This window comes from Lipotes vexillifer, unplaced genomic scaffold, assembly GCF_000442215.2.
Source record: "Lipotes vexillifer unplaced genomic scaffold, Lipotes_vexillifer_v1.1 scaffold920, whole genome shotgun sequence".
Classification (NCBI taxonomy): Eukaryota; Metazoa; Chordata; class Mammalia; order Artiodactyla; family Lipotidae; genus Lipotes; species Lipotes vexillifer.
This window is the reverse complement of record NW_006783413.1, coordinates 2,395,430-2,413,886: the sequence shown is the minus strand read 5'-3', so window position 1 is coordinate 2,413,886 and position 18,457 is coordinate 2,395,430. Positions and strand designations below refer to the sequence as shown.

The following is an 18,457-nucleotide window of genomic DNA, read 5'->3' as shown; positions in this document are numbered from 1 at the left end:
CTTAAGAAACAGGAAACATCTCGAATAAACAACCTAAACTTGCACCTAAAGCAATTAGAGAAAGAAGAACAAAAAAACCCCAGTTAGCAGAAGGAAAGAAATCATATAAATCACATCAGAAATAAATGAAAAAGAAATGACGGAAACAATAGCAAAGATCAATAAAACCAAAAGCTGGTTCTTTGACAAGATAAACAAAATAGATAAACCATTAGCCAGACTCATCAAGAAAAAAAGGGAGAAGACTCAAATCAATACAATTAGAAAGGAAAAAGGAGAAGTAACAACTGACACTGCAGAAATACAAAAGATCATGAGAGATTACTACAAGCAACTCTATGCCAATAAAATGGACAACCTGGAAGAAATGGACAAATTCTTCGAAATGCACAACCTGCCAAGACTGAATCAGGAAGAAACAGAAAATATGAACAGACCAATCACAAGCACGGAAATTGAAACTGTGATTAAAAATCTTCGAACAAACAAAAGCCCAGGACCAGATGGCTTCACAGGCGAATTCTATCAAACATTTAGAGAAGAGCTAACACCTATCCTTCTCAAACTCTTCCAAAATATAGCAGAGGGAGGAACACTCCCAAACTCATTCTACGAGGCCACCATCACCTTGATACCAAAACCAGACAAGGATGTCACAAAGAAAGAAAACTACAGGCCAATATCACTGATGAACATAGATGCAAAAATCCTCAACAAAATACTAGCAAACAGAATCCAACAGCACATTAAAAGGATCATACACCATGATCAAGTGGGGTTTATTCCAGGAATGCAAGGATTCTTCAATATACGCAAATCTATCAATGTGATTAACCATATTAACAAATTGAAGGAGAAAAACCATATGATCATCTCAATAGATGCAGAGAAAGCTTTTGACAAAATTCAACACCCATTTATGATAAAAACCCTGCAGAAAGTAGGTGTAGAGGGAACTTTCCTCAATATAATAAAGGCCGTATATGACAAGCCCACAGCCAACATCATCCTCAATGGCGAAAAACTGAAAGCATTTCCACTAAGGTCAGGAACAAGACAAGGTTGCCCACTCTCACCACTCTTATTCAACATAGTTTTGGAAGTTTTAGCCACAGCAATCAGAGAAGAAAAGGAAATAAAAGGAATCCAAATCGGAAAAGAAGAAGTAAAGCTGTCACTGTTTGCAGATGACATGATACTATACATAGAGAATCCTAAAGATGCTACCAGAAAACTACTAGAGCTAATCAATGAATTTGGTAAAGTAGCAGGATACAAAATTAATGCACAGAAATCTCTGGCATTCCTATATACTAATGATGAAAAATCTGAAAGTGAAATCAAGAAAACACTCCCATTTACCATTGCAACAAAAAGAATAAAATATCTAGGAATAAACCTACCTAAGGAGACAAAAGACCTGTATGCAGAAAATTATAAGACACTGATGAAAGAAATTAAAGATGATACAAACAGATGGAGAGATATACCATGTTCTTGGATTGGAAGAATCAACATTGTGAAAATGACTCTACTTCCCAAAGCAATCTATAGATTCAATGCAATCCCTATCAAACTACCACTGGCATTTTTCACAGAACTAGAACAAAAAATTTCACAATTTGTATGGAAACACAAAAGACCCCGAATAGCCAAAGCAATCTTGAGAACAAAAAATGGAGCTGGAGGAATCAGGCTGCCTGACTTCAGACTATACTACAAAGCTACAGTAATCAAGACAGTATGGTACTGGCACAAAAACAGAAAGATAGATCAATGGAATAGGATAGAAAGCCCAGAGATAAACCCATGCACATATGGTCACCTTATCTTTGATAAAGGTGGCAGGAATATACAGTGGAGAAAGGACAGCCTCTTCAATAAGTGGTGCTGGGAAAACTGGACAGGTACATGTAAAAGTATGAGATTAGATCACTCCCTAACACCATACACAAAAATAAGCTCAAAATGGATTAAAGACCTAAATGTAAGGCCAGAAACTATCAAACTCTTAGAGGAAAACATAGGCAGAACACTCTATGACATAAATCACAGCAAGATCCTTCTTGACCCATCTCCTAGAGTAATGGAGATAAAAACAAAAATAAACAAATGGGACCTAATGAAACTTCAAAGCTTTTGCACAGCAAAGGAAACCATAAACAAGACCAAAAGACAGCCCTCAGAATGGGAGAAAATATTTGCAAATGAATCAACTGACAAAGGATTAATCTCTAAAATTTACAGGCAGCTCATGCAGCTCAATAACAAAAAAATAAACAACCCAATCCAAAAATGGGCAGAAGACCTAAATAGACATTTCTCCAAAGAAGATATACAGACTGCCAACAAACACATGAAAGAATGCTCAACATCATTAATCATTAGAGAAATGCAAATCAAAACTACAATGAGATATCATCTCACACCAGTCAGAATGGCCATCATCAAAAAATCTAGAAACAATAAATGCTGGAGAGGGTGTGGAGAAAAGGGAACACTCTTGCACTGCTGGTGGGAATGTGAATTGGTACAGCCACTATGGAGAACAGTATGGAGGTTCCTTAAAAAACTACAAATAGAACTACCATATGACCCAGCAATCCCACTACTGGGCATATACCCTGAGAAAACCATAATTCAAAAAGAGTCATGTACCAAAATGTTCATTGCAGCTCTACTTACGATAGCCCGGAGATGGAGACAAGCTAAGTGCCCATCATCAGATGAATGGATAAAGAAGATTTGGCACATATATACAATGGAATATTACTCAGCCATAAAAAGAAACGAAATTGAGCTATTTGTAATGAGGTGGACAGACCTAGAGTCTGTCATAGAGTGAAGTCAGAAAGAGAAAGATAAATACCGTATGCTAACACATATATATGGAATTTAAGAAAAAAAAATGTCATGAAGAACCTAGGGGTAAGACAGCAATAAAGACACAGACCTACTGGAGAACAGACTTGAGGATATGGGGAGGGGGAAGGGGAGCTGTGACAAAGCGAGAGAGAGGCATGGACATATATACACTAACAAACGCAGGGTGGGTGGCTGGTGGGAAGCAGCCGCATGGCGCAGGGATATCAGCTGGGTGCTTTGTGACCGCCTGGAGGGGTGGGATAGGGAGGGTGGGAGGGAGGAAGATGCAAGAGGGAAGAGATATGGGAACATATGTATATGTATAACTGAATCACTTTGTTATAAAGCAGAAACTAACACACCATTGTAAAGCAATTATACCCCAATAAAGAGGTTAAAATAAATAAATAGGCACCCAACATAAGAGCACCTCAATACATAAGGCAACTGCTAACAGCTATAAAAGAGGAAATCGACAGTAATACAATAATAGTGGGGGACTTTAACACCTCACTTACACGAGTGGACAGATCATCCAAAGAGAAAATTACTAAGGAAACACAAGCTTTAAACAAGACAATAGACCAGATTTAATTGATATTTATAGGACATTCCATCCAAAAACAGCAGATTACACTTTCTTCTTAAGTGCGCATGGAACATTCTCCAGGATAGATCACATCTTGGGTCACAAATCAAGCCTCAGTAAATTTAAGAAAATTGAAATCATATCAAGCATCTTTTCTGACCACAACGCTATGGGATTAGAAATCAATTTACAGGGGAAAAAATGTAAAAAAACACAAACACATGGAGGCTAAACAATACGTTACTAAATAACCAACAGATCATGAAGAAATCAAAAAGGAAATCAAAAAATACCTACAGACAAATGACAATGAAAACATGACAATCCAAAACCTATGGGATGCAGCAAAAGCTCTGAGGGAGGTTTATAGCAATACAAGAGGGAGTTCTAAGAGGGAGGTTTATAGCAATACAAGCCTACCTCAAGAAACAAGAAAAATCTCAAACGATCTAACCTTACACCTAAAGGAACTAGAGAAAGAACAACAAACAAAACCCAAAGTTAGCAGAAGGAAAGAAATCATGAAGATCAGAGCGGAAATAAATGAAATAGAAACAAAGAAAGCAATAGCAAAGATCAATAAAACTAAAAGCTGGTTCTTTGAGAAGATAAACAAAATTGATAAAACCATTAGCCAAACTCATCAAGAAACAAAGGGAGAGGACTCAAATCAATAAAATTAGAAATGAAAAAGGAGAAGTTACAATAGACACTGCAGAAATACAAAGCATCCTAAGAGACTACAAGCAACTCTATGGCAGTAAAATGGACAACCTGGAAGAAGTGGACAAATTCTTAGAAAAGTATAACGTTCCAAGACTGAACCAGGAAGAAATAGAAAATATGAACAGACAAATCACAAGTAATGAAACTGAAACTGTGATTTAAAATCTTCCAGCAAACAAAAGTCCAGGACCAGATGGCTTCACAGGTGAATTCTATCAAACATTTAGAGAAGAGCTAACACCCATCCTTCTCAAACTCTTCCAAAAAATTGCAGAGGAAGGAACACTCCCAAACTCATTCTGGTGAGGCCACCATCACCCTGATACCAAAACCAGACAAAGACACTACAAAAAAAGAAAATTACAGACCAACATCACTGATGAAGATAGATGCAAAAATCCTCAGTAAAATACTAGCAAACAGAATCCAACAACACATTGAAAGGATCATACACCATGATCAAGTGGGATTTATCCCAGGGATGCAAGGATTCTTCAATATACGCAAATCAGTCAATATGATACACCACATTAACAAGTTAAAGAATAAAAACCAACTGATAAAAAAAAGTCCATATCTTAATTAAAAAATACTTTACTGCTAAAAAATGCTAACCATCATCTGAACCTTCAGCGAGTCATAGTAGTGACATCAAAGATCACTGACCACAGACCATCATAATAAATATAACAATGAAAAAGTTTAAAGTATTGTAAGAATTATCGAAACCTGACAAAGAGACACAAAAGTGAGCAGATGCTCTTGGAAAAATGGCACCAACAGACCTGCTCAACACAGGGTTGCCACAAACCTTCAATTTGTAAAAAACACAATATCTACAAAGGACGATAAAGTGAAGCACAATAGAACGAGGTGTGTCTGTACAGACCCTGGGGTGCCCAATCACAGGAACACGACTGCATGCACCTTATGCCTAAAACCACAGGTGTCTCCCTCTGGGTTTCTGACTCTGGGTGGATGTGCGTGTGTGGTAGCCACCCATGCCCTGGCGATCAGTGGCATGGGTTACCAGCAGAAACTGACTTCTCTCCCAGTCAGAAATAGTTGACACAACAACGTGCCACAAGCCTTCACAAGCAAGGCCAATCTTTCTCCCCATATAACTCTTTGTCCAACTGTCCCTTAAAACGTTCATTTGATTTGACTGGATATTCAACTTTGCCTAACACAGAAGTAGTGAATGTTAGCTCTGAGCAATGGTATAATCCAACCCGACCTTATTTTCCGAGGAAACGGCTTGACAAGTTCTCTCATCATGTCAGCAGTACCAATCAGAATCCCACTGTTACACAGTTATAAATAAAGACATGGAAAGACATGTCCATTTCCTCTCTCACTAGAGCTAGTCTAAGAATTACAGACAAATAACAGACTGGAAATAATTAGAATAAAATGTCTATCATGATATATGCACCCCAAAGTTCACAGAACTATTTACAACAGCCAAGACATGGAAGCAACGTGTCAATCAACAGATGAATGGATAAAGAAGATGTGGTATACATATATACAATGGAATATTACTCAGCCATAAAATAGAATGAAATAATGCCATTTGTAGCAACATGGATGGACCTAGAGATTCCCATACTAAGTGAAGTCAGACAGAGGAAGACAAATACCATATGCTATCACTTATATGTGGAATCTAAAAACATGACACAAATGAACTTATTTACCAAACAGAAACAGACTCACAGACATAGAAAACAAACAAACAGACTCACAGACATAGAAAACAAACAAAGGGGAAGGGGGGGAGGGAGGGATAAATTAGGAGTTTGGAACTAACATATACACACTACTATATATAAAATAAACAACAAGGACCTAGTGTCCTTGTTGTTCCTTGCACAAGGAACTGTATTCAGTATCTTGTAATAACCTATAATGGAACAGAATCTGAAAAAGAACATATATATGTATAAATATATATGTAACTGAATCACTTTGCTGTACACCTGAAACTAACAACATAAATCAACTATACTTCAATTTTTAAAAAAATGTCTAGCATGGACTTACTTTTCCGCTTAATCACTTTCTGTGCTCGAAATCTGATGAGAGTGTCCAGAAACCATATGCACCGGGCCTGACGGTCTCGGCTCTCCTCGCTTGATGGCAAAGACTTCAAAGACTTCAATGCTTCTATGACAAAGGAGCAGTGACTAAAACAAGGGAGGGAAAAGGAGGAATGTGTTAAGACCAGCTCTGTCAGGAGCCATTCACTCCTTCACAATGAAAACAGCAGGCACCCCTCACACCTGGTACACAGTCAACAGCTGAGGAACAGCCATCCAACCAGCTCCTTATAATAGGAGGAGCATGATTTAGTGCAGGGACAGTAAAGGTCTAGATAACAAATATACATTTTGTGGGCAACATGGTCACTGCTATTGTAATTCAAAGGCAGCCATCGATAACATATAAATAAATGACTGAAGCTATGTTATAATAAAACTTTATTCACAGGCAGTGGGCCAGACTCGGCACTCAGGCCATAGTGGGCCCAATCCTGATGTGGCGGTCTGGAGCATAGCCTCTCAACTATCTGGGTTTGAATCCCCATTCTGCCATGCAGTGGCTTGGGCAAGCTTCTGAACATCTCTGCCTTGGTTTCTTCACCTGTAAATTAAGGCCAATGATAGTACCCTTGTCCTACAGGTTTTTGTGGATTAAATGAGACAAGGAAAGCAGTGCTTGGCACATGTAGGAGCTCCATCAATGCTGGCTATTATTTTTACATACTGTTGTTCTGCCACTGTCAGGATCATGAACTCGCAGCGATAAAAGGCTCTTCAAGATCATCTTGTAGCGGCCTCATTTTACATATAGGAAAACTGAGGCTCAGACAGGGGAATATCACACAGTCCATGAGGCAGATGGGGACTCGGTTCTCCAGACTCCCAGCCCAGAACTCATTCCTGCACCTGCCCCTGAGCCACAATCACATTAAGACAACGAAGAACCAGTAAAGAGCACTTCTTTGGAGAGAGGGAAAAACATGTATTTTCCAAGACTGGATTTCACTGACCAGTAAAATTTCCAAACGAAAATTGGGGGAACCAACCTAGGGTTGACAACTTTTTATTTTCTCAAGATAAAATTATTAAAAGAAAAAACTCAAAAGCAAAAAAACCTCATCATCATTAAAAAAAAAAAGGTGTTTTAAAAGCCAAAAAGTGGGGGGTGGGGGCTGGAGGGAGAAGAGGAAATCATCTCTGATTTAAAATATACTATATTTAAAATACATAATTTAACTTTCACTTAGCACATCACCACAGATAAACCATCACTTCAGCTGGAACCTACTCCCAGGCCAGCACTTGGGCCCCACCAGTGACAATCGGCAACAGCATAACATTGGCTGGGGGGTGTGGGACCGATACAGGTCGGCTCCCATTCCCAGCCCCAGACTACAAGGCCTCACCACCCTCTGCCCAGTCACAGGTTTCACGTACTCAGAGGCCAATTCTCTCCCTTGAAAGCCACCCACAGCCTTGGGACAACAGGCCTGGGAGCTCAACCATTTGAGAAAACACTAGCTCGCTCACATTCAAATGCTGAACAGATGTATATTCTCACTGACACTAACACCCAAGGTCTGCTTCATGTCTGACTTCTGTTGTATCCCAACATCACTCCCGAGACACTCCATCTGCCCAATTCAGGTACCTGTTCTCTTCAATCATCTTCAGTATTTCTTCTGAGGTGACATTCCTGAAAGCTTCAGAAGGGCTCCTAAGAGCGTCATACTCCGCAGGGGAAAGAACTAGTTATAGGTCAAGAACAGCCTGACCAAAATGGAAACATTCAACTAGCTAGATCACCTTATATCGGCCACATTTTACAGATGGGAAAATCTGAGGCTTAGAGAGGGGAAGATCACGCAGTATGTCCGGGCAGAGCTTCAGGACTCAGTTCTCTAGACTCCCAGCCCAGAGCTCATTGCCTGCCTGGGCTTTCTGCCTTCTCTTATCACAAAGCCACTGCAGGCACTTTCCATCTGACTAGAACCACAAGTACGGAAACTCTACATTCCAACCCTTCTTTATACAATCAGTCTGCCCTAGACTTTGGGCACTGGCCAACTTAAAAGTCGTATTTTGACTCCTCGTGGAAGGTGACCCCCACAGGGCCGAACCGTGGGCATTCTGCATTTTGCTGAGGGATGGGTTTGAATCACAAGGCCTGAGAGGCCTCTGCTGCAGCAGGTGCCTCAGCTAGTGAGGGAGCCTCGCTGACTTCCCAGAAATAGCGCTGGGGCAACTGCAAGAGTCTGGGGCGAGCTTCTATGAGTATCACAGGACCACTGACACCCTCAGAGAGCCTGGCCATGCCACTCCTGTGCGCATATCGCAACCTGGGAAATGAGGTGGCGTTTCTCCCACAAGAAGGATACGGTCTTCAAATTTATACACGTCTTCAGGCTTGGCTGCATCAGCGTGGCAGGGAGGGAGGTAGAGGGAGTCATCCTGCAAGTCATCGTGGATGGCGTCACTGACCAGGGCTTTTCAATGAAGGAAGAGTCAGTGTCAGTGTCACCCTGCTCGGCTTCAAGTTCCCCAACACTCTGCAACCTGTGCACTCAAGATCATTGTCGCCCAGAACCCCCTCATCTGAACTTCACATATTGTCAGTGAAAAAGAAAAATCAAATTATAAAGCTAACTATCACACAGGAATAACCATGTAAAAATTAAGTATGCACACAGACAAGAACAGAGAGGAAAACAGGAAAATTGTAATAGTTGGTCTTGTAGAATGATGGGAAAATGGGTGAATTATTTTTCTTTTTAAATGTCCTTTAGTAGCTAAGAGTAAACTGAACAAAAAAAATTGAAAAATTTACTTAGACATTAAAGTATATCTTTGACTAAATGGAGACATGTTTCTATGTTCCTGGATGGAAAAACATAATATTATAAAGATGCTGATTCTCCCCAAATTAATCCCAATTGGATTTTGAGAGAACTTGACAAAATAATTCTTAAGATCAACTGGGAAAAAAAAGCATGCTACAGGACTTCCCTGGTGGTGCAGTGGTTAAGAATTCGCCTGCCAATGCAGGGGACACGGGTTCAAGCCGTGGTCTAGGAAGTTCCCACGTGCCGTGGAGCAACTAAGCCCGTGCGCCACAACTACTGAGCCTGCGCACCCTAGAGCCTGTGCTCCGCAACGAGAAGCCACCGCAATGAGAAGCCCGCTCACCGCAACGAAGATTAGCCCCCGATCACCACAACTAGAGAAAGCCCGTGTGAAGCAACAAAGACCCAATGCAGCCATAAATAAATAAATAAATAAATAAGCATGCTACAATAACCAGTACATTTGTGATAAATAAGGATGGAGGATAAATTTGCCCTATCAGACAACAAACTGGAAGGTGAGGCTACTGCAATCAAAAGGACCTAATGCTGCTACAAGAATAGCCGGTCAGAATGATGAGCGAGAACACAATTAAGAATGTGGTAAAATGATACAGATGATTTTTTAAATCATTTTTTACGAAAGGAAAGGATGGAGTTGCGGACAACTGGCTAATCATTTGGAAAATATAAAATTGGGTTTGTACCATAGACCCCCCCCAAAAAAATCATTAAATTGTAAATGTAAAAAGAAAATGTGAAAGTACTGAAAGACAACATAGGAAAATATATAATCATCAGGTATGCAAAGATTTTCTAAAACTTACTAAAATTCCATTTTAGTATAAAAACTGCTCTCATATATATATATATATATATAACTTTCTCTTATGTTCTTATAATGCATTTGAACAATAAACACATTACACATTTTAAATAATACAATTTAATACTCAAGCTGCTGAAGAATTTAGGAAAAGAAAAAGATCCAGTGACCTCAAAGTGTCTCTAGAGGCTAGTTCATCATCATCACATCAGCCTTTTTGACGAAAACCTCCCTGTAACTCAGAGACTTGAGGCCGTCTCCTTCCTCTGTGCCCTGTAGGCTGTAGCCCTGGCACCAAGGACACAGAGGGCACATAACCGTTCCCATGTCTGTCTCCTCTACTCGACTGTGAGCTCACTGAGAGCAGGCCATGCCAGATGTTTCTTATGATTTCCAGAGTCTGTTCCTAAGAAGGCCCTCAGGGAGAAGCAGGAAGGAATCCAACCCTAACTCCCATCATTTCCATCTGTGGGGCAGGTGAAAGATCTCAAGAGAAGGGAAAGCTGTTTCTACCAGCAGCCTCTTACCCCAAGTTCCAGCTGCTTACCAGTCACACCCTTTGCATCAATTATACTCTCTGCAGCTTTAGCCACTGCACTATTCAAAGATTCACTGCCAACTTTGTTCATTCTCCTGGAGTTCAGAGCCCGCTTCTGTTTGGTGGTACCAAAGGCTTCAATGCAAGAATCCATCTGTGCAAAAGACAAATTTGGTCACTGGGAACGGGCTGAGCACTGCTACTCCTAGCTGTGTCACTATGGGTAAACAGCCTCTCTGAGCCATTAATACCACTTCTGTGAATTGGGCTGACTCATACCTAACTACCTCATAGGCTTGTTTTAAGAACCAAAAGATATTAAGAGATTTGAAGTACTTGCTTTATAAACTGTAATGAGCTATTTATAAATCAATAGTGTTTTCACCTGTAAAAAAGACTACAATTAGGGTTGGTAATCTGGGGCACACAGCTTACCGGTTTTCCAATCCTACACGGAAAACAGACATTACTAATAGATTGCTCACTCTCCCTCTGAGTCTGAAGACAGCTTCACTCCCCTCCAGGCAGCACTAGAGATTCAATCAGTTTGCCATCCTGGGGTGAGATGAGCTTTGTAGGAAGCTTCTACATTGAAAATCCTAAAGTTTACTTTGTCTTGATGTGAAGTTTCCAGGCTTCCAATATTTTCTGAAACTTGGATCAAATCCTGAAAATGTTATGCTACAGCCCAGAGAACCAGTTCCAGACACTGGCACAGAGCTGTGTATAGCTGCCCCAGAGAGGAGGTCTGCAGTGTGAGGCCAAGGAGGCCTGTGCAGGTAGGAACTGTCCAGAGAACCACAGACTGAATGAGCTGAGGGCAGCTAGGGAGACCCCTGTGTTCAACCAGCTCATTTTACTGATGGAGAAACCCAAGGCCTGGAAGGAACTCACTTTAGGTCTCACATCTCAGTTCTGTCATACGTACCTTTTCTCTAAAAGATTTGGTGTGACTCTCTAGTGTCGATTCACTCTGAACTGATTCATCTACAAAACACAAAACAAAAACAAAGAAAAAAAAGCAAACTGTAAGGCCTACAGACCATAATAGTGTTTAATATTTGTTTAACAGTTAATCTAAGAAAAACAGATTTCTTTAGTACAGGACTTTCCAGAGCTTAACGTGTGTATACTGTGAACATTTAATATGAAGCTTCAGTATACAGTTAGAGGATTTGGAGAATAAATTAGAGTCAAGAGAAGGGGTCATCGGATCCAAGCCCTTCATTTCACAAATAAGGAAACATGAGGCCTCCAGGTGAAATGACTTGCCCCAGGCAATGCAGAGATGGGATTAGAAACCAAGTCCTCTGCTCCTCCCAGTATACAGTTCTGCCCTCCTTGTAAAAGACCTAAGAAGGAGGGATCAAGAGGGGGACCTGGAGCTCACCTCCCCCGACAAATACATCAAAAATACATCTACATGTGGAACAATTCTCACGGAAAACTAACTGGAAACCGGCAGAAGAATTCCTATACAACCAAAGCGCACTGATGTGTATAAAATGGATGACTAATAAGAACCTGCTGTATAAAAAAATAATTAAAAAAAAAAAAAGAAAGATTTCCACGTAACCAGGTAGTAGGGTCGAGACCCCCCCCCCCCCCCCGCCCTGAGAGGGATCTGAAAGGAAGAGAAGGTCTGCATGGGCTCACTCCACACCACAGCTTGGTGCAGGATCTGGGCCAACCAGCCCCTGGAAGAAGACTGGGTCTAGCAGCTGGGGAGCAGCCCCTGCCCGACAGGGCGGTGACAGCCATGGGGCAGAAAGGAAGGACTACCTCACACCCTCCTTGGGCTTTAGAACCCCAACACCAACCACACCCCATATCAAGGTAATAGCGGCCACCACACCCTGAGGACATTCCATTGTGTATGTATGTAAACTTGTTCATTAATTTCTTAAACACATTTTTGTTTTTATAGGTAAAAAAGTTGTAAATATTGGTTTATTCTAGCCATTATACATATATACACAATGGAATACTACCCAGCCATAAAAAAAAGAATGAGGGCTTCCCTGGTGGCGCAGTGGTTGGGAGTCCACCTGCAGATGCGGGGGACACGGGTTCGTGCCCCGGTCCGGGAAGATCCCACATGCCGCAGAGCGGCTGGGCCCGTGAGCCATGGCCGCTGAGCCTGTGCGTCCGGAGCCTGTGGAGAGGCCACAACAGTGAGAGGCCCGCGTACCACAAGAAAAAAAAAAAAAAGAATGAAATTTTGCCATTTGAAACAAAATGGATGGACCTGGAGGGCACTATGCATAGTAAAGTAAGTCAGACAGAGAAAGACAAATACTGTATGCTATCAATTATATGTGGAATCTAGAAAATAAAACAAACTAGTGAATATTACAAAAAAGAGCAGATTCAGGGGCTTCCCTGGTGGTGTAGTGGTTGAGAATCTGCCTGCTAATGCAGGGGACACGGGTTCGAGCCCTGGTCTGGGAAGATCCCACATGCCGCGGGGCAACTAGGCCCGTGAGCCACTACTACTGAGCCTGCGTGTCTGGAGCCTGTGCTCCGCAACAAGAGAGGCCACGATAGTGAGGCCCGCACACCACGATGAAGAGAGTGGACCCCGCTTGCCACAACTAGAGAAAGCCCTGGCACAGAAAACGAAGACCCAACACAGCAAAAATAAATTAATTAATAAACTCCTACCCCCAACATCTTCTTAAAAAAAAAAAAAAGAGCAGATTCACAGAAAGAGCAAACTAGTGGTTACCAGTGAGTAGAAAGAGAAAGGAGGAGGGGCAATATAAAGGTAGGAGAGTAAGAGGTACAAATTGTTATGGATAAAATAAGCTACAAGGATATACTATATAACACAGGGAATACAGCCAATATTTTATAATAACTGTAAATGGAAAATAACCTTTAAAAACTGTATAAAAATAATTTAATTAAAAAACATTTTTTTTTTTAAATACCAATGAATGTATATACAAAACAGAAACAGACTCACAGGGCTTCCCTGGTGGCTCAGTGGTTAAGAATCTGCCTGCCAATGCAGGGGGCACAGGTTCAAGCCCTGGTCTGGGAAGATCCCACATGCTGCGGAGCAACTAAGCCCATGCACCACAACTACTGAGCCTGTGCTCTACAGCCTGTGAGCCACAACTACTGAGCCCGTGTGCCACAACTACTGAAGCCTGCACGCCTAGAGCCCATGCTCCACAACAAGAGTAGTCCGCTCACCGCAACTAGAGAAAGTTTATGTGCAGCAACAAAGACACAATGCAGCCAAAAATAAACTTAAATAAATAAAAAAAAAAAAAACAGACTCACAGACAGAAAACAAACTTATGGTTACTAAGGGTGTGGGGGAGGTACAAATAAGGAGTATGGAAGTAACAGATACAAACTAGTATACATAAAATAGATAAGCAACAAGGATGTACTGTATAGTACGGGGAATTGTACCCAATAGCTTGTAATAAGCTATAATGGAATATAATCTGCCAAAAAAAAAAATATATCATATGCCATACACCTGAAACAAAATACTGTAATCAACTATACTTCAATTTTTTTAAAAAGTTAAAAAAAATTTTTTTTTCAAGATCTAAAAGCAGGCATAAACATGAGGTATGTATTATTTACATGAAGCTCTGTAATCTCCCACAGAGTATTCATGTAAGGGGCAATATAATCTAGTGGAGAGAAGCGCGAGCTCTGGAGTGACCGTGCCACATTTAAATCCCAGGGCTCTCATATACGCCAGCAGTAGGATCCTGCCATTTAGCCTCTGGGCCAGGTTCATCATTGATTAAACAAAAGGAATACAATACCTACCCCACAGGGTTATGTGAAGTAAATGACGCAGCGCATTGAAAGTGCTTAGAACAGTGCCCAGAGCATAGTAAGGACCCAATAAATGCTGTGCATATTTCTGATATATGCTGGTTAGAATTAACCAATATTTACAAATTTTTACTTGTAAAAACAAAAACGTGTTTAATCAACAAATTAATGAACAATTTTCTTTGCCTCCTCAGAAGACAGAAGAGCATTTGGAGGATAACTTATATGCAGTTATATTTGTTTGCAAAGCAGGGAATTCTTAACCTAGAGACTATGGACCCCTAGGAAATTCACAGCTGGGCTTTGGAATGCAAGAGCCCTTTAAAATTATATGCAAAATCTCATATTTTTTGTAAATTATGTATGTTTCTAGGAGGTAGGTCCACGTCCTTATGAGATTCTCAAAAGGGCTGAGACCACTGCTTTGAGAGAGTGAAGTTATTAGAACTAATGCCTCTGAAGGTATGGAACAGATTCACAATGATCCTAATGATCCTTATCTAACTTCCTCCCCTACCATGGTTCTCAGTATTTAAGATTTAGGAACAGGAGCCCCTTGAGTTTGACCCTCTTATCTATCATTTTGGAAGATCCCACTCTAGCCCTGAACATTCTAAAATGCCAAAGTGGAGAAGTACTATAACTTCTCCCAGTGGATTAGAGAGAAAATGGATCTCTTCCCAAATTAGAAAGTGTAGAGACTTTGCATCGACCTGGAAGTTACTGTCCAACCTATAAGCAACTTCTATCATCTACCAGAGATTCTAAAACCTCTACTCCAGGGCTTCCCTGGTGGTGCAGTGGTTAAGAATCCGCCTGCCAATGCAGGGGACACGGGTTCGAGCCCTGGTCCAGGAAGATCCCACATGCTGCAGAGCAACTAAGCCCGTGTGCCACAACTACTGAATCCACATGCCACAACTACTGAAGCCCATGCTCCGCAACGAGAAGCCACCGCAATGAGAAGCCTGCACACCTCAACAAAGAGTAGCCCCCGCTCGCCACAACTAGAGAAAGCCTGCACACAGCAACGAAGACCGAACACAGCCAAAAATAAATAAATTAAATAAATTAATTAAAAAAACAAATTTTAAACCTCTACCCCAACTAGAACAATTAAAAATTAAGAAAGGCCCTCGATGGAAAAGAATATCATGTATGCCCTCCAATACTCTGCTCGGATCAGTGCCCAACTTGCTTTAACTAAGATTAGTTTCCTGATCTTAAGTCTGTAAACACTGTAGGGATAGGATCTGTGTCTGTTTTGCTATATTCACAGCCCCTAACTTGTGCCTGGAGCATAGTAGGTCATCAATAAATATTTGCTGAGTAAAAGCACTTAAAACTTTTTCAAATGGGAAAAAAAACCTTGAAAAACTAGCTACAAAATGTATTTTACAAATCAAAAAGTCAAACCGACTCATCCAAGAAACCTAAAATATTCAGCATTTCTTTGAGCCTTCATGACTAAGACCTACCGGAAAACAGCGGCTGCATATTGAACAATTCAGCATCATATACTTCCATTTGGCCAGAGGTCTTGTTCAAAATTCCCACAAAGTGCCTGAATAAAAAAGGAATAATACCAGTGACAATGGATTATTCAAAAGGTATTGTTTATACAACCTCCTTTTTTCCGCTTAGAAGTTCTCAACCTTCTTTCTGCCGCAGTACACCTGAGGAAGACATCACTTGCTCATGAGTAACAATAATCCCCTACAGGAGCAATTCTCTGCATGGGGAGGGAAAGGAGGAAAGGGTTCATGAAGAGGCTCTGGGGGCAGTGGGGGAAGCCACCAGGTGATTCTTGTAGCTGATCACATTTGGGCTCACTGCTGTAGTGGGAAACCCTCCTGGAATATAAGAATCTAGAATTAAACACTAGAATTTACTGCACGTATAAATTCTAGGGAGGCAAAGACAAGTAAAACCTTGGTAATTATGAGAAGACCAGTTTAAACTAGAAAATCTTTGTAAAGGGATGATAAAAGTTAAAAGTTTCAAGCATATACACACTAATCTGACTTCTATCAGGGTGGTTCAGGGGGAGACCCTGAAAGGGGCTTGTTTGTGATTCACTGATGGCTACCTTCACAAGGACACTGCATTATGCCAACCCCTGACACTTAGTCAGTAATCTTTCCAGAGCTAGGCAGAAATTCTGGAGGCTTAGACACTACCAAATCCTTTTCTTGTAGTTAGTCCCAAGGCAGACTTCTGGTAAACTCTGGCCTATTGATCACACATTCCAAATTAGTGGAGACAGCTGCCTTTCGGGAACAAGATAGTTATAAGCAAAGAATATTGCAAGTTAATGATGTGGTCAGAAATAATGAGGTGGTCAAAAGGTACAAACTTCCAGTTATAAAATAAGTCCTAGAGATGTAATGTACAGCATGGTGACTATAGAAAATAATGCTGTAGCGTATATTTGAAAGTTAAGAGAGTAAGCCTTAAAAGTTCTCATCACAAGAAAAAAATTTTGTAACTATGTGTGGATGTTAACTAGACACTATAGTGGCCATTTTACAATATATACATACATTGAATCATTATGTTATACACCTGAAACTAATATGTTATATGTCAATTATATCTCAATTAAAAAAATTGGGGGGACTTCCCTGGTGGTGCAGTGGTTAAGAATCTGCCTGCCAATGGGGGACATGGGTTCGATCCCTGGTCCAGGAAGATCCCACATGCTGCGGAGCAACTGAGCCCCTGTGCCACAACTACTGAGCCTGCGTTCTAGAGCCTGTGAGCCACAACTACTGAGCCTGCATGCCATAACTACTGAAGCCTGCATGCCTAGAGCCCGTGCTCTGCAACAAGAGAAGCCACCACAATGAGAAGTCCGCACACCACAATGAAGAGCAGTCCCCACTCACCACAACTAGAGAAAGCTCGTGTGCAGCAACAAAGACCCAACGCAGCCAAAAATAAATTAATTAATTTACAAAAAAAATTTTTTTAAGACTACAAATGAATGAGGTTTTCAGGAAATTAAACAAATATAAGTCACTTTTCAATTTCAGGAATGTCTACATGCTGGTGTGAGGGCCCCAGGGCCTGGGAACACAGGAACTTGGTAAATCTCTCTAGATTTCCCCCACTGCCCCTAAAATAAAGACAGAGAAGAGCAGTGCCAGGGCCACCACCCCCCACTTCCCACAATCCCTTTCCCCTGTCCCTACCTGCAGAGAGTGTTGCATTTCAGGGCTCCAGTCCCAAAATTGTTTCCCACATAGTAAAGTCTGTCTGTTTCAGCTGCCTAAAATGTAGAGGGGGGGAAGCTCCATTACAACCAATGTTGAAAGATAGTAAATATCCTGACTCCCTTTTCCACGTTTGTAGAAGCTTTAGAATCCAAACCACAGGTGGATCAGAACGAGAGAGCCTCTTTGAGATGATCCAGCTCCGTATCTCTAAGTGAATCTGGGGTATCCCTGGAGGAAAGGAAAGAGGACTTTTGAAAAGTCCCAGGTAGTGCTTGCTTCTAGCTGGTCTGAGAAGTTCTTGGGGGAGCTGTACCACAGGACTTGGAAGATGGGCCCGGGGCTCTCAGCACTTAGAGGCATGCAACAAAATGATTCTGCAGGCAACCCCAAAGTCCAAGCCCTTCTTGAACCTCTTTGCTCTCCTCTATCATGACTGCTCCTTACATGCTTTCAGGACCATGGAAATGGTTAATTCACTCCTCAATCAGAGCCAAGCTTTCCTGCTTCCCCCTGTTTGTCCTGGCTATCCTCTTCACCTGGAGTACTAACTTCAGCTGTTAAACCCTCCTCCATCCTTCAGGGTTCAGCTCCCATGCACCCTCCCCCAGGAAGACATTCTAGCAAGCAGAGACTTCACTGACTGAACCCACTCTGCCCTGCTCTGTACTCTCTCTCCCAGGGACCTTGAGCTTTATCTATTTCTATATGAGTGCCCCTCACATCCAGTTCTCACCTCTCTAGAGCAGTGGTTCTCAACCCAGGGAATTACTCCTCTGGGGATATCTAGGCATGTCTGACATTCTGTTTGCCACAACTGGGAGGTGCTCCTGGTAGCTAATGCGTAGAGGCCCGGAAAGCTGCTAAATATCCAGCGCTGCACAGGAGAGCCTCCACATCAAAGAATTATCTGGGTCAAAATGTCAATAGCGCTGAGACTGGGAAACGCTGCTCTGGAGTACGAGCTCCCTCAGAGTGGGGCCAGCTCTCACTTAGCTCTTTC

At 41.5% G+C, this 18,457-nt stretch overlaps 1 protein-coding gene across 2 annotated transcripts in view; it reads right to left on the bottom strand.

The window, feature by feature from the left end:
- POLR1E (RNA polymerase I subunit E) overlaps nucleotides 1–18,457 on the bottom strand; it is a 28,744-nt gene that overhangs the window by 9,090 nt on the left and 1,197 nt on the right. Inside the window, exons 3-9 of one of the 2 annotated variants that reach the window (XM_007456006.1) lie at nucleotides 17,434–17,510; nucleotides 15,718–15,803; nucleotides 11,361–11,419; nucleotides 10,442–10,586; nucleotides 8,604–8,711; nucleotides 7,877–7,973; nucleotides 6,227–6,369 (exon numbers count right to left, since the gene is read on the bottom strand). In XM_007456006.1, coding sequence (XP_007456068.1) covers nucleotides 6,227–6,369; nucleotides 7,877–7,973; nucleotides 8,604–8,711; nucleotides 10,442–10,586; nucleotides 11,361–11,419; nucleotides 15,718–15,803; nucleotides 17,434–17,510 — 715 coding nt within the window. Of the gene's footprint in view, nucleotides 1–6,226; nucleotides 6,370–7,876; nucleotides 7,974–8,603; nucleotides 8,712–10,441; nucleotides 10,587–11,360; nucleotides 11,420–11,684; nucleotides 11,785–15,717; nucleotides 15,804–17,433; nucleotides 17,511–18,457 lie in introns of those variants that run through there. The other variant, XM_007456007.1, reaches the window with a different exon arrangement.